Source organism: Thamnophis elegans, chromosome 10, assembly GCF_009769535.1.
Source record: "Thamnophis elegans isolate rThaEle1 chromosome 10, rThaEle1.pri, whole genome shotgun sequence".
In the NCBI taxonomy this organism is placed as follows: domain Eukaryota; kingdom Metazoa; phylum Chordata; class Lepidosauria; order Squamata; family Colubridae; genus Thamnophis; species Thamnophis elegans.
Window position 1 is genome coordinate 47686673 of NC_045550.1, and position 17032 is coordinate 47703704.

The 17032-nt window shown below is 35.3% G+C and overlaps 2 protein-coding genes across 14 annotated transcripts in view; one reads left to right on the forward strand and one right to left on the reverse strand.

The window, feature by feature from the left end:
* Positions 1-17032, reverse strand: part of VEPH1 (ventricular zone expressed PH domain containing 1) — a 144229-nt gene that overhangs the window by 106973 nt on the left and 20224 nt on the right. For all 13 annotated transcript variants that reach the window (XM_032225403.1, XM_032225404.1, XM_032225405.1 and 10 more), the window contains one exon: positions 12359-12533. In XM_032225403.1, coding sequence (XP_032081294.1) covers positions 12359-12533 — 175 coding nt within the window. The remainder of the gene's footprint in view (positions 1-12358; positions 12534-17032) is intronic.
* On the forward strand, positions 796-10133 carry PTX3 (pentraxin 3). The gene is made up of 3 exons (XM_032225412.1): positions 796-1525; positions 1833-2372; positions 6406-10133. The coding sequence occupies exons 1-3, from the start codon at positions 1393-1395 to the stop codon at positions 7023-7025; spliced, it is 1293 nt and encodes a 430-aa protein (XP_032081303.1). The 5' UTR covers positions 796-1392; the 3' UTR covers positions 7026-10133.

Below are 17032 nucleotides of genomic sequence, written 5' to 3' on the forward strand. Positions count from 1 at the left end.
ATTAGTGCAGTGCACCCACCATTAATTTTGACACATTAACTCAATCACTGTCTAAGCATTCATGGTGGGCCAAAGTTGTAACTCCTTGGGCTACTGTTAAAAAGCAGTAATAGGATTATTTTATTGTAAGTATTCCTTTCCACACATATTTAATAAGTGGTTAACACGATTCTTCCCCCTTATTTCATTGACTGTTGTTTACAGCCACAGTGTCATCTACTTTATTTTATTAAATATTGATTGGGAGAGAAAGAAGGATGAAACATGGAATTGCAGTTTTGAAAGGCAACCACAAAGCATTTATCATATTCAACTCTAAAGTCAGAAATGTAGATAGTAAAAGAAGAGATAGTTAATTCAAATAATTAAGTGACTTCATATTTCACAAAATATTCTGATTCTTACATAATTTACAGAAGAAAGTTCTTTTAAAACTCAATCGTTGGTCTGTGGACCAATATCAGCCTGCAGCCCATTGGAAACCGGGGCAGGCAAATGGTGGGTGAGCCTGTCATATATTTAGAAATTCTGTTTCTTAAGCTCCAGTTTGACCAGGCATAGTACCAGTAAATACAATTTTGGGGCTAATTATATCCAGGATATGAATTAAAAATTATTACTCAAACAGAAGGGCGTCTTTATTTGCATAGGATACTTTCTAGAGATATTCAAGATCAATGTATAAAAAAGACTGTTCTGGGAGAATGGGAGATTGATCCAGTCAAATTTTGTAAGGTGTGTGTGTGTGTGTGTGTGTGTGTGTGTGTGTGTGCGTGTGTTGCTTACCAAAGCTAAAAATGTAACATATTTTTTTTTCCTTTTCAGAATGTGTCTCCTATCCCAATATTGTACATGCTTTAATAATACAAATGATTCTCAAAACCAAGTTCTGGAGCAGTATATCCAATAATAATGAATAAATTTTACAAATGAATGCAAACAGTAATAGGAGTTTATGTACTTTTCAGTTATAACAATAGAATCTCTCTTCTTCACCTTTCTTTAAAATGGACGTTTTATTTTTGTTTTTCATTAAAATTCATGGCATTAAAAAAAAAACCCTAACCTCCAAAGAGCTCTGCAATTTGCAAGAACAGACTTTCCATCATTTCTCCCCTTTCACTCCTTACTAATCCACTCCCATTTCAGACTTAACAAGGTTCAGGATTGTGCAATCTCCATACCTCCCCCTTCCGTACAGTTCCCATCCCAAAAAATTAATAATAACCAGAAGCACTCCTCTTACAGCTCCAGGACTAGAATTACTCATTCATTCAAGCTCAGGCATTCCCCCAGTATTATTTAAGGGCTAGGAATCATCTCTGCTCCAGTCTTACAAGAGATTAAGACACTGAGAATTTTACTGAAGCAGTTGGGAAATTCTATCCAAAAATGTTTCCTTTTATGATTCTGTTTTTTGCTCTCTGTTATTCTTCATTTACTCAGAACACAGATGAGTATGATGATCTCTTCTTCCTGAATTTTGATAATGAAATAGACAGCGTAATTCCTGCAACAGAAGAAAGTAAGTATTTTGCCGTTCTTCCTTAGTCTTTAACTGCAAACAAATTGCTTTTGCGTTAACAGCAAAATTAGTATTCTTATTGTTGCAAAATCTGCAGTTAGCAAACTTAAAAATAGCAATGTTTCAGAATGTTTAGCCAAGAAAGGAGGCAGGAAAATTTCTCTGTTCTTATTTCTAACTTATGCCCTTGCCTTCTTTCCTAGAGAAAGCGTGTAAATAGCCTTAGAATACATCTTTCTTTAAACAGCTTCTTTTGCGAGAATAAAGTTCAAACGTAGAGTAATGTTTATTATGTGCTCTGTTTCAGCCATTTCATGTGATTGCCAGCGAGAACACACAGAATGGGACAAGCTCTTCATTATGCTTGAGAATTCCCAGATGAAGGAAAACATGCTGCTTGAGTCTCTGGATGAAATCCTTAAGGTGGAGCTGCAGACGCTGAGAGCAGAAATGCTACAGTTTGTGGAAAACTTTGCTGGCACGTGCACCACATATCTCGAGAAAACAACCACTCAGATCTGGAGCCAAATGGACCAGATGATAACAAAGAGCAGAGCTTCTGGAGGTAGGTCTGGGATGCTTCATGAGATCAAGCAAGAAAAGATTCTCCAAGAGATTTTGCAATTAAACCAAAACCTTTCCAACCGACTCAGCCAGCTTGAGCGTGCCTGGCAGTGGAGAACAGAAGAGGGTGATCAGCGGAGCCCTACATCAGAGGAAGGTAGAGTCGACTACATAATGCATGGAAGCAATTTCATGGTGAAGTCACTGTGGCAAGAGCTGCAGGAAACAAAAGCTGAACTAAAAGAATCGCAGAAGAAGACCACGAAGCCTTCCTTGCCAGCTGGTGAGTCAGATTCTTTTTCTAGTGTTACCATTGCCTTACACATTCATTCCCAACCAACCGCATTGACCATAAGTTTGTTTAACTACCTTACCTGATGCTTTGCTTATAGAGAAGGGGGCATTATTATGGTAGTATAAATTTGGAGACAACTGGAAGGGAGCATGTTTGACTTGTATTGTATAGCAGCCAAACAATATAAACTCACAATATAATGTGGAAGTCACTGTAAGTATTCACTGCTTCAGCTATGTTGTAACATAGCTGAAGCAGTGAATATGTTGAAATATGTTCATTGAATAATTACACTTGGCCAATAGAAACTCCAAAAACATCTATCTGATTAGCAAAGCAACTTTAGTAAAGTTTTGCTAAGTCACTGCAGTTATTCTCTTCCATTGTTGTTTTTATTTTGTGGAGCCAGTAACAACAATAATTCATTGACAGTCCCAATCAATTCAGTTTTCTGGCTGTTCCTCTGCTCTGCCTTCTTCTAACATACCTGCTGATTCCTTCACTGCATTCCTCAGGGGCTACTTCTGAACACAATTTGACCTTGTGAGCTCACTCATTATGTCAACAGACTATTCATCAATTTAATTCTCACGCTTCAGGGCATAAACAGATTCTCCACAGGGGTTCAGGAAAGTGGAATAGCTTAGACTCTGTGAAGCACAACTGCACAGCCATATATCACAAAGATTCCCCTGAACCATTCCAGTTGCCTTTTAATACCCAATCTGAACATGCCGTGATTTATGCTAAGATAAATAATGAAACTATTTATGTTAGATAACTTTGAAACATATTCTCCCGCACCATTTAAAGTCTAACTTGTTATTTTTAAGGTAGCTCTTTTCTTCCTACCTATATATTCTCTGAGGCTGATTTTAAATAACTATTGGTATAATATAGAAAGAATGACATAGGTCTCATGTACTTAACCACACAAAAGAAGAGTTTGCCACACTTACAAGAGGTTTGCTATTCTGTGACATTCCATACACTGATTAGTGATCTCTAAAGCAACAGCTGCCAATGATTTCTAATCATTGCTTTTATTTTATAAAAATATAGTGGTATTGAGAAATAAGCAGATGGTTAAATATCTCATGATATGTATTGTCTGTTCATTAGTCCAAAAGGTTTGTAAGAATCACAGTCACTATCTAGAGGCCCTTTCAAATGTATGTGAAGAGAGGAAAGTCCTATATTGATAAGCATCCTAATTTTTGGTAGTAATTTTAAGTTCCATTAATTAACAACTGTTCCAGAAAAATGTTACTTTAATTTGAACAAGATAAGAATATATACATTTGAATAAGCACGTGGGCAAAAGCATAACATAGATAAATGCCCTAGTGCTCACACTGATTAATTTTCCAAATGTAAAGTCACATCAAAAAGCTGTGCTTAAAAATACTGTTGCCTATTTTCTGAAAGGCCACCTCTGTCTCTAAGGAATTATAGAAACTCATGATGGATCCTGAGAGATTTTAATGGGGAGGGTAGGGAATTGCTAACAATATACTTCTTGATCAACCATTTGTTTTGTTGAGATATCTAGAATTGATACATTAAATAATTGTAATAACTATACATTATTACTTATGATAAATAATATGTAAAACTATATACTATAACTATACATTAAAACTAATCAAGGAGAAAACAAACCTAGAACTAACGATAAATTTCCTGACAATTAGAACAATTAATTAGTGGAACAACTTGCCTACAGAAGTTGTGAATGCTCCCACACGGGAAATTTTTAAGAAGAGATTGGACAACCATTAGTCCGAAATGGTATAGGGTCTTTGCCTGACTAGGTGCGGGGGTGGGGGGAGGTTGGACTAGAAGACCTCCAAGTTCCCTTCCAACTTTGTTATTGTGTTATTCTGTTATTTTCATGTCAAAGTAATTCATTGAGTATTTCTTTTGCAAGTACCCACTTTTAGCACTATTTAGTCTTGGATGCTTCCCACAATGTTTTGCATTATGCTCTCAAAATTTGAAAATGGTGTTAATGGGAAGTCCAGAGAATGTTATCTTTGAATGTCTATCCTAATTTTCTAATATTTACTTTTTAACCCCCCCTCCCCCCCCACACACAAAAAGTCCACAGAGAGGTAAGAACGGAATAGTTAAATTTCTTTTGTTTGATAATGCTAGCAGCCATCAGGCTAAAAATTATCTTGGTTTTCTATGAGAAAGCTGTGGCATAAGTAGCCATCTGCTCTTCCCTTCCCTTTAGAAAATTTCATGATAAAAAAAAATGTGTGGTGTGCTTTGTCATATTGTTGTAAGCTTCCCAATCCCACTTCACTTTGGCTACTGCCTGAGAGAGGGAATCACAATGGAATGATGTCACACGTGTTTCCCATTACTAGCAGCTACAGAAGAGAGGGAGGAGCAGGACAGAAAGATTGCTCTTTTCTAAAATCTGAAGGAAAATCCATGGTGCAATTGAACTAATCTATGAAGTGCTAAGTCCAACATAACTCCACCAAATTTGCAGGACCTGTTCTTAATTTACCACATTCTGGCCAATGATATCACTCAGTTCTATTTGTTTTGACAAGGGGGAGGACATTCATAATTTGATTAAGAACAAAAAGACTGACTTTATAAAAACTGTTCCACAGATCCCTCTGGAAATCTTTCCTTTTTTTTTCCAAAAGAGTTCTCAGCAACTGGTTTTGATTTCTCACATATTTGGATTTCTGCCAGGTTGATTCTTAAGGGTTTTTGTGATCACACTATTGTTGGTGACTTATAAAGCTGGTTTTCATTTTGTCTACCCTTGATAATAAAGTTAGAAATTTTGATAATTAAAAAGCCATGTCACTACACACAGCTCTTTGCCCTTTGAAGAAGTATTCTTGCAGATTTTCATGACCCATTGCCCCTATTCTCAGTGGTCAAAGCATTTTAACATTCTTAGAACTCAAAGCATATGACACCAGCACAGCATGGGAAAATAGAAAAAGTATACTAATTATTGCAGCTGTGATTTCAATATTCGTCTCACTTCAAGTTCAAAGAATCTAAAATGTGGTGTTTGTTGATTATTCATCATACTGTATCTCAATTTCCTGTAATTGCTCTCTCATACATTTATTAAAATATTTGAAATTGTCAACTGAGTTCAAGTCCCGCCATAACCTAATCAGAAAAAAAAATCTAATCCTTATGATAGTATATAATCAGAAAACAAATATACAGGTTTTGGAAAACTTCAATTCTTAACATGTTATTTCCCAAATAGTAAGTCTAAAAATGTTTATGTAATTTTTGAATTGGCCAAATGTTTACATCTTTGCACATCATGTGTAAAAATGTTTCTGAGTAAAAATGAGAGACAAAGAGTTTCTCTACCACCCCACCCCACATGAAGATGGATCTCCCAAAAAATTATGAAAAGTAAATGAGGAAAACCTATGGGAACTACCTGGGGGTTTGCTGAAAGAGATTTCAGCAAGAGATTACATGTAACATTATTTGAAATTATTTTTCAATTACTGAATCACAATATAAATTCTTGATGAACAGAGGATTATCTAATTCAGTATGAGATTATTTTAGATTCTTAGTGCTCCCTTCCCTTTTCGAAAGTTGTGGAGTATATGGGCAATATTTTTTTGTCCCTTCAAATCAGTGTTGACTCATGGCAACTGCGTAGACTAGTCCCTGCAGTTTATTTTGCAAAATTCCAGAAATGGTTTGCCATTGCCTTCTTACTAGGGCTGAGAAAAAATGACTTGCTTAAGATTATCCAATTGGCTTTATGCCCAAGGCAGAACTAGAACTCACAGTTGTCTTAACCACTATACCAATATCTCTCTGAAAAGATATTAGAAAAAGTGAAAAAATATATTTGCTTAAAATCCAAATGAGTATTGCTACTCATAATACAGTTGCCTAATTAAATAACCTAATTTAACTGATACTTAGAATTATATTACATTACGATTATCCCAAATATGCATGAGCCTTCAATATAATTGATAACAATTACGTCATGTTGTTCTTACAGGTTGTGAAACAGTTATTTTATTCCCAATGCGTTCTAAAAAGATCTTCGTGAGCGTTCATCCAACTGATGAGATGGCACTCTTCTCCTTCACTGCCTGCACATGGGTTAAGGTAACTGAAGCATTGGACAAAACTATTGTATTCTCATATGGAACAAAGAACAATCCCTATGAAATTCAGCTTTATCTGAACTATGACTCGGTGGTTCTTGCCATAAAAAATAATTTCAACAAAATATCTGCCCCAAAGGTCATTTCTTCCGGAGAGTGGACTCACATCTGCAGTGCTTGGGGTTCAGCCAATGGAACCATATCTTTATCGATAAATGGAAAGGTTGTGGTCACCTCTTCTGAAATATCTGAAGACCACATCATCCCAGATGGTGGAATTTTGCAGATTGGCCAGGAAAAGAATGGCTGCTGTGTTGGAGGCGGGTTCAATGAATCTTTAGCTTTTTCTGGAAAAATAACTGGCTTTAATATTTGGGACCGAATCCTCAGTGACGAAGAGATAAAAAGACAAACTGAAGAAGATGCCTGTAATAACCGTGGCAACATAGTGGGCTGGGGAGTAACAGAGATTTTGCCTCATGGAGGGGCTCAGTATGTTTTTAGCCCCTGAATTTATGTTCTTCAAAACTCTATATAAAAATCAAACCAATAAACAGAACTTATAAAATCTGAATATATATACACATATATTTAGAATTGGTCCATGATACAGTTTCCATAGGAAAAACAGAGGTATAAAGAACAGTCAGAAGCCAGTTATCTCTGCTTCACATAAGAAACTCTGAATGAGGCTTCACATGGCAAGAAGCCCTTGGATGACTGCCATGGTTACTACTATAAGCCAATATCTCTGCTCTCCAGATTCCGTAAAAAAGAACAGGGCTGTCATAAGTGGGAGATAGCTCTCCACAAATGGGTATAGCTGCTTTCAGAACAAATACTTGCTAAGCCAGTAAGATGGATTTTATCCACATGAAATCTCATTCATAGAGAAATCATGTTGTAGGGCATAATTTAAAATTGCTACCATATGAAAGCTAAAATATAGGCTCTTAAATATATCTTGTTAAGAGTCAGCATGTAAGCATGCTGGTCTAGACTGCTATATGGATCCAACATTCTCTAAGCACATATCTTAATCATATCCCAAAATTATTTTTGAATATACTCTTAATTATACACGATTAGCACCTATCATGATGAGAAGGTTCAACAGCTGTAATGATTTTGAAAATGTTGCTAGCAGGAGCTCCTGGTAGGATTATCTTTGTTGATAAAATTTAAGGAGAGATGTGAAGCTATAAGTAATCCATAATGGAGTCGAAAAGGTTCTGCAGATCTGAGGAAAGTTAGAAAATGTCAAAATGAAATCTAGAAGAAAGCAGTAATAAATCATTTCTGGATTGTTGCCATGGATTGTTATATGAAGATGGGTCAAATCCTTTAGGCAATTTTGGTTGCTAGACAATATGATTTTTTTGTGGGGGGGAAACCTAGCTACTGGAAAGAAAGGTGAATTCTCACTAGTAGCTCTACAGATGAGGATATGGCGAAACCAAATTGACAAAAAAGTCTGGTCATTGTTGAAGTCAAAACTGAAAAACAAGTTTATCTTTGACAAAGACAAATAAAACATTGTAATAACTACAAACCAAACAAAACTTGAAACTATTAAAATGAAATTGAAGTATGCTAAATTAGATATTTTCTGAATCAGTTAACATTGGTAGACTACAATAGATCACCTCAGTTCAGATGATAATGTGATATATTATTCAGAGCATAAATTCATGCAAAGAGATGGAATGACAATGACACCCCAAAAGAATATCACTAAGTTTGTACGGGCTGTGAACCAATAAACAATAGGTTCATATTTATTAGAATTAGCATATATTCATTGGGAGAACATCATTATTGTACAAATGTATGCTGCTATTTCAAACACAAATGAAGATATTAAGTAAATCTATAGTAATTTGCAAGAGGTGCTAAATGTCACAGCAGAAAAGACTGCAATAAGTCTGGTGCATAGTTTGTTAAACACAATGATACAATAAGTAGTTCAATATAGTTTTTGCAAAGACAATTCTTTGTTCATTGCCAATCCATGCTTCAAATAATGCATGGACATAATTAGATAGATAACATCAGAATACAATTTGTTATAATGTAGGAAAAAGAATTTCAATCCAATCAGCTAGATTCCTTCCAAGTGTATATTATAGAACACATTATAGTGTGTCAAATTCATATGGTCAGATACATGGCATAAATATATATATTTTAAAAAAATAGGTGTGACAGTAAGATTGGATTTGGAGACATATAGTCAGAATATAAAATCAAAACAGAGAACAAATCAATATAATTAACTTTTGCAAGAGAGTATCCGAGGAATTGTGGAACTAGATAAGAGACACTGTGGAAACTGAAGTGAAAGAAAATTTTTCCCCAAATTTCTAGGCAGAAAAGTTTGAGTGGCTTTCCGAACAACTACCATAATAAGCTAGGGAAAGATAAATGATGAAAGCATTGGTCAAAAAGAAAGATGCACTATAGTTAAAACACAAACTTTCAGGAAGAAAAGATGAGGAAAGATATCATAGTCAGTAATAGAGGAAATTAACAAGGAAAAACGAAAGCCTTTTAAAAGATGATCAGAAAAATAACTGTAATAAATCTCAGTTAAAGTAGAACTTTTCAAGAGATCTAAAAGAAACAAATGAGACTACAGGGAAATTAAAAGATAGAAACTAGTAATAGCATTACAGAGTGGTAGTAGAGAATGGCATAAATATGAGTAGAATATATTTCAAAATTGACTGTTCTAGAAATTAATGAAGAGAGCCAATCAGCCAGGTATCAAATGAAAAAGCAGTTGTATTAAAACTGCAGAAAAAGACATTTAAAGTGCTAAGAGCTCTAGGTCAACAATGAGCAAGAAACTACTGTAAGAATTGAGTACAATGTAAGCTTATGTTAATATTAAGACAAAGATATTGTCAATCAATAATGAAGAAGTGAAGATGAAGGAAGCTGTGCTGTCTTATGGAACCCTCTTGTTTGTAGTTTTTTTTTAATGTGAATTTTGCAACTGAACTATTTAAATATTATGAAGCAATAACTTTTTTCTGTTTTTATTACTAGTATGTACATCTTCATAAAGTTAGCAACTTGTCCAAGGAACTTTTAATACCAGAAGACTATCTTGCATTTAGGATGACTTCAGTTTTCTGATTTGAAATTAATATAGCTGTATTATATTGTAAAATAAACTGATTTTGTATTGACTTTATTGAAACTATTTTTTTATAAAATTGAGCTGTAAATAAAAAAAAATACTTTATCAGATTGATATTACATATCATTTTCTTTAGGGTGTTCAGAATACAATGCAAGCACTAAGTCAGAATGTAAGAGGGCTCTTTTCTGTTTAATTTCTATGAAAATCATGTCTCTAAAAGCAGAACAATCTCAAACCAAATAGGTCCCAGAGCCAGGAACACTAAAGATGATGAAGGAGTTACAGTAGCATTTTAGCATTTGTTGTCTCAAAAGTTATTCCTCACCACCCTTCAGGCTTTCCGCAAAGCCCTTAAAACCTGGTTGTTCCGACAGGACTGGGGCTGACGGGTGCCCCTCCCCTGCTCGAATTGTGTGGTTGTTGAGTGCCTTTTAAAATGTTTGTAGTTGTTTGTCTGTTGTCTTTCCCTCCTGTTTGTATTCCCCTCCCTACTTTGGTTGTAAACCGCCCTGAGTCCCTCCGGGAATAGGGCAGCATAGAAATGTAATAAATACAAAATACAAAAATACAATTCTTGGAAAACAATACAATAGTCTTCTCTTAAGTATGAAAGTTGGTTGTGTGTCTTTAGACCAGTCACCCCCTCTGCCCAATCAACCATATAGGATTCTTATTGTGGAGAAAATAGAAGTGGCAACACTAGGTATTTGCATTGCCTTGAGTTGAACCAAAAATAAATACCAGTTTTTTAAAAAAACAATCAAAGGATTATTGCAAAATTACCGAGATCTCCAAACTGAATGGATAAAGCATTTTACTGAATAGATTAATAGTTAAATGATACAGGCATCTCCAACACACTGGTGCCTCCAGATGTATTCAATTTTAGTTCTCATAATCTCTCAACCAGCATTACAATGGATAACAGACTCTCTACAGTAATTCTTTGTTGTTTCTTTAGGATGAAAGTTTCAAAGAGAAATGCTGTGAAAGTCCTTTGGGTTGACTACATCAGGAAAAAGATTCCCCAAAAGACTAGAATTATACTTTATTGAGATGGGCCATAATAACAGAACCTCTCAGGTCTGATTGTACTGTACTTTATTGCCCACCCAAGGAATCAGGTAGAATCCAACCCAGGTTTCTTCTGAATATTATTGTCGACCCTGAAGCTGACATATGTGTAGCCATGTTTTATTGTACTCGTTTCCTATTCTTTTCCTAAGTTTTTTCTAGGTATTCTATGTATAAGAGCCGAGGTGGCACGGTGGTTAGAGTGCAGTATTTATTATTTATTTATTAAATATATTTCTATGCCGCCCAATCCCAAAGGACTCCGGGCGGCTTACAAAATATATATATATATATAGAAAAAACACATAATGATAAAAACAATTTAAAAACAACAAACACCCCTCATACATTCATTTTAGTCGGGGCTGGACCTCAGCAGTGAGGTCAACAGCCCCAGGCCTGCTGGAACAGCCAAGTTTTTACGGCTTTTCTGAAGGCCATGAGAGTGGGTATGGTCCGGATTTCCGGGGGAAGCTGGTTCCACAGACTGCAGGCTACTTCAGCTGACTGCTAGCTGCAGTTCGGCAATTCAAATCTCATCAGGTTTAAGGTTGACTCAGCCTTCTATCCTTCCGAGATGGGTAAAATGAGGACCCAGATTGTTGTGGGCAATATGCTGACTCTACAAACTGCTTAGAAAGGGCTGTAAAAAGCACTATGAAGCAGTATATAATTCTAAGTGCCAGTGCTATTCTGTAAGGAGATCTAAAGCAGCTTTGGGCTCACCACATTCTAGCAGTAGGAAGCGGGGGTTGCAGAGATAATGGGGATGTTATGGCTAGGTTGCATTCTTTCCCCTGGGAATAGAGAATGTGCCTGCAGATGGCTGAAGGTGGAGTTTGGAGTCACCAGACAGTGGACTGTGAGCTGATTGGAGAATGTGACTGGGAGAAAGTTTCAAACTTTTGCTCTTTACTTGGTGTAATTCCAAGGTTTGATCAGAATTGGCATTACACCAAGACCTTGCAAATTTGATATGTTCCTAATAAATGGACCTTGCTTGAATATGACTGCCTGGGATTTTTCATTCGGGGAACATATTACAAGTAGAGATAGGGCTCTTACCACCTGTATGAGCACCATAATTTATAGTGGTACAATTAAAGATGTAATAAATAGTGTACATATTAACAATTAAGTTTAAATGGATTAAAGTCAGAAAAATTAAGAAAAATGATTGGGGTGGACTAAGGTTAACTTTAGCTGTTTTGCAGATTTATAAGTTTTCATATGGAATAAGATGATGATGTTGATGATCTATCAGGTCCTAGATTGAAATAATAAGTGAGATGGACAGTGTTACTAGTGAAAATTGAGTTTACTTCAATCATCAACATCGGGTATAAATATTTTTTGATTGACTGCTTAAATCAATATAATGAACAAGTATTGCTTACTTGTCCTTTAAATACTTCTAAGGAATATTCCAATTATATAGAAAGTCACTATAACTGGACCACTTGACCTCATACAGATGTCAAGAGCATTGATTGGCCCCTATCCTGAAAAGACACATGTAGCATACAATGTTTGAAGTCAACATTTAAAAAAAACGTATGAAATTCTTATGAAGTAGAAGCATATAAATCAAACACAAAATGTACTGTATAGGTATTTCTTACCTTGCAGGATACTTTTTACAATACTTTCTGTGTGTTCAGCAAGTAGCTCTGCTTTACTGATTGCGGCAAGTGAGAGATAACTGGATAAATTCCTGCACAATTCTTTGTTACCTCTCTGGAGAAACTTCACTGCCACTGGGACAGCCAACGCTATGATGGGAGGGCGATTATAATTCTTTTAGGGGGTGGAAAAGAACAAAAATAGAGTTACAAATTACTGCACACACGTTCACTTCTATGTTCTTATTGTCGCTAAGTTTCATCAGGTGTGTAGAAACAAACTATTTTGAATTACTTTTGCTACAATGAAATATAAATGTAAAGGTGTACTGTTGAATGTCATGTTGTTCTATTTCTTAAATAATGAAATATAATTTTGTATTTACACAGAGTCACTTTGGATAGTGAGATGGGCGGCATATAAATGTAATAAATAAATAAATAAAGAGTCTGTCTTTAACTGCAATAGTGAACAGGTCAGTTGGATGAAGTTTTTTATTTGACAAGGAGCCTAACAAAGGAGTTGACCACACATACTTTAAGGAATGTGGTTACGGAAAGGAGTGCTAAAAGAGAAAGATTCTTGAAGGCAGCTCTCATCAGCATGTCAGAGAAGGAAATTGGGTTGTCTATTTCTTCCTCATTCCTTAATTCCCAAATCAAAAGAAATTCTTTGGGAAGATTTTAAACAGCCGAATGAAAGGCTGTTTATTTATTTTTTAAAACCAACTATATTAATATTATATATATATATATATATATATATATATATATAGTATATATATAGTTATATTTATGCTGATAAATAAATAAAGGGAGACTAGTATAGATCTATTTCAAGCTATTTAGCTCTCATCAGCTAGCCATACCCAAGTTTGGGAATCGAACCTGTGCTCCATTGCCTCCCAGGCAGGGAGTTAACCATTTGAGCTACAGAGAACGACTCCTTATCAGCCCGCCAGGGTGGGAGGTATATACTTAAAGTCACAACCCCTGGTATGCCCAAGTATGGGAGGAAGGTCACACTTCCACTCTCTGTCATTAGGCTCGTCACAAGAGACCATCCAGACAGAAACCCAATATTTTTTACTGTTGCCTTTTTGTTACATTTTGTTATATTTATGCTGATAAATAAATAAGGGAGACTAGTATAGATCTATTTCAAGCTATTTAGCTCTCATCAGCTAGCCATACCCAAGTTTGGGAATCGAACTGTGCTCCATTGCCTGGGTGGGAGGTTCCTCCCATACTTGGGCATACCAGGGGTTGTGACTTTAAGTATATACCTCCCACCCTGGCTGGCTGATAAGGAGTCGTTCTCTGTAGCTCAAATGGTTAACTCCCTGCCTGGGAGGCAATGGAGCACAGGTTCGATTCCCAACTTGGGTATGGCTAGCTGATGAGAGCTAAATAGCTTGAAATAGATCTATACTATTCTCCCTTTATTTATTTATCAGCATAAATATAACAAAATGTAACAATAAGGCAACAGGTAAAAAATATTGGGTTTCTGTCTGGATGGTCTCTTGTGATGAGCCTAATGACGAGAGTGGAAGTGTGACCTTCCTCCCATACTTGGGCATACCAGGGTTGTGACTTTTAGTATATATTATATATATATATATATATATATATATATATATATATATATATATATATATGTATATATGTATATATATGTATATATATGTATATATATGTATATATATGTATATATATGTATATATATGTATATATATGTATATATATGTATATATGTATATATATATATATATATATATATATATATATAGATATATAATACACACACACACACATATATGCTATATATATAGCAATAGCAATATAGCAATAGCAGTAGACTTATATACCGCTTCATAGGCCTTTCAGTCCTCTCTAAGTGGTTTACAGAGAGTCAGCATATTGCCCCCAACAATCTGGGTCCTCATTTTACCCACCTCGGAAGGATGGAAGGCTGAGTCAACCCTGAGCCGGTGAGATTTGAACCGCTGACCTGCTGATCTAGCAGTAGCCTGCAGTGCTGCATTTAACCACTGCGCCACCTTGGCTCTGAGAGTATATATTATATATATATAATATATACATCAATATTAATATTGATATAATTAATATTATAAGAATATTGATAATGTGTGTCTGGATTCACACAATACCAAATCATAAAACATGATTAACAAGCTCAACATTGGCTGAGTTTGTACAACATGCTAAGATTAGACTACAAACAAACTGAACTGTAGCCTAGCCTGATATGTGAAACCATCTTAAAGCTACTGGTTTTATTTTGCTCTTTCCTGGATTTTTGAGTTTCCTCTGACTTATTCTTTTAGTACACTTCAAGCTGGTCGTGAGTTTTCTTTGTTCTACTTAATATACCAGCAATAACATAAATACAGACAACCTAAAAAACTGAGATAAATTTTTGATCACATATATTTTCATCAAGTATAATTGATTTGATTGTAGTTAATATATCTCTTCAAAAGAGTCCTTAGAGTAAAATGAAGACAATGGAGTCTTGTTCTACTTATTAAAGAACTACTGTTTTGAAAAATCAACATCTGTTTGGGACCTAGATTTTAACATTTGTTTAAAATGCATACTTGGACCTGATCCTAGAGTTCTGAAGCTGAAATAAAAATAATTGAGCCTTGAGGAGTTTTAGATGGCATTCCATTGATATGAACCAGGTTCTAATTATATGGTGTTTGCTTTGAATAAAAATAGATTAATTGATTTCAATATTAATTAAATTCATAGTAGTTTAAGATAAATAAACCTTTAGTATGACTTCTGAACTAACCAGCAGAGCTCTTCCTCCCTAAGAAACCCCATTACTAATACAAACTTTAGTAATGACAGTTTTAACTTAGCTAGAGTTCTAGCCTCAATTTAGATGGACACTAAATATTACTAGGAGATATAATGCCTGAAAAAAGACTTTCTAGTTAATACATGTTCACATTAACACATAAACCATGCATTTTTTATTCAGTTTCATGTCTTGTTCAAAAGAACAAAAATTATTTGGGTTCTAATTATATCAACTTACTGTTAATCTTTAGTGATATGTAGTGGAATTTGGTCTTTCTTCAAATTATCTGTTTTGTAATCTTAAATGTATCAATTTGTGTAAAAATCTACATAACATGGTGTATGGATTTGCTTCCTTTCTTATATCCTAGAATTTAATTAGAAGCTGTGATTGAATAATTGACACCAGAAACTTATCTTAATTGAAATACCATCAAAACAGTGCATCTGTGCTGGAATATTCCAACTTAAACCTTCAACATGTGCAGTAAAATTTACTCCAAAGCTAGTTATCAAGCTATGTATTTATGTTATGAAACGTAGAGGGAACCATGCACAATTTAATGATATAAGTCATAGGTAAAAACTTATTATACATCATCGTTGGAAGAATTGAGCAGTATGATGACATTTTCATTGGCACATATATAGTTCTGCTTGCCAATTTCTAACACATAGCAGAGTGTTCTAACACATAGCAGAAAATTATTAATTGAAATCTATTTGACCACTTAAAATAGATATTATTTTGAACACATATTTACAAAATAGTACAGGTAATCCTTGACTTATGACCACAATTGAGCCCCAAATTTCTGTTGTTAGGTGAGACATTTGTTGTGAATTTGTCCCATTTTAAAACATTTCCCCGCCACAGTTGTTAAGTGAATCACTGGAGTTGATAAATTAGTAACCTGGTTGTTCAGTGAATCTGGCTTCCCCATTGACTTTGCTTGTCAGAAGGTCACAAAAGGAGATTGATCACAACACCCCAGGACCAGTGGTGGGATTCACTTACTTTCCCTAGCGGTTAGCAAATGCGAGCATGCATGTGCACACACTCACTTTGTTCACCTGTGCAGTGTCTGTGTATGACACCACTTTCTGTGCATGTGCAGTGCTTGCGCATTACATGGGGGTAAGTGGGCAGAGCCTCCCACAGCCGCCACTACCAGTTTGCCCACACTGGAGAGAACCGGCTGAATACCACCTCTGCCCAGGACGCTGCAACAGTCATAGTATGAACCATTGCCTATCATCTGAATTTTGATAACCTGATCAAAGTTTGTAACTGTGAAAATTGTCATAAGTCACTTTTTTCAGCACCATTGTAACTTTGAATAGTTACTAAATGAACTGTTGTAAGTCGAGGACTACCTGTATTCAGAATGTTTTCTAAAGAGCAGGAATGTCAGGGCTTTGGCTCTGAAATTCACAAGGTATTTAGAAGCAGGCATGGATAGGAAGTGAATCAGCTGCATTTTCACCCCAGGATTTCACAGTAGCCACACAATTTCAGAAACATACATATTTCAGTTGAGGTAGTACCAATATTGTTCCTTAACTCAACCTACATTTTTTTTCAGAAATCACATGGCTAGTCTATGAGCCCAGAAAAATGTCTTTAAAGGGAAATCAAGAGGTATAATGTGTATTTTCACATCTAAAACCCTTTTTTTCCAGCTTCAGACTATAGTGCAGAACACATTCCAAGAAAATACTTTTCATGGAATCTGATTAAAGACAGGCTATTTTAGACATTCTTCCAAAGGAGATGAACATTTCTGAGGATTTCTCATGGATGGAGCATCCTTGAATTTATTTTGCTATATGGTGGCC

What these genes read in the sequence shown, in the direction of transcription:
- PTX3 (XM_032225412.1), top strand. Translation starts at nt 1,393, where the DNA reads ATGTTTCCTTTTATGATTCTGTTTTTTGCTCTCTGTTATTCTTCATTT. An exon ending in AATTCCTGCAACAGAAGAAA is followed by an intron (nt 1,526 to 1,832) that starts GTAAGTATTTTG and finishes GCTCTGTTTCAG; the next exon opens with CCATTTCATGTGATTGCCAG. An exon ending in GAAGCCTTCCTTGCCAGCTG is followed by an intron (nt 2,373 to 6,405) that starts GTGAGTCAGATT and finishes TTGTTCTTACAG; the next exon opens with GTTGTGAAACAGTTATTTTA.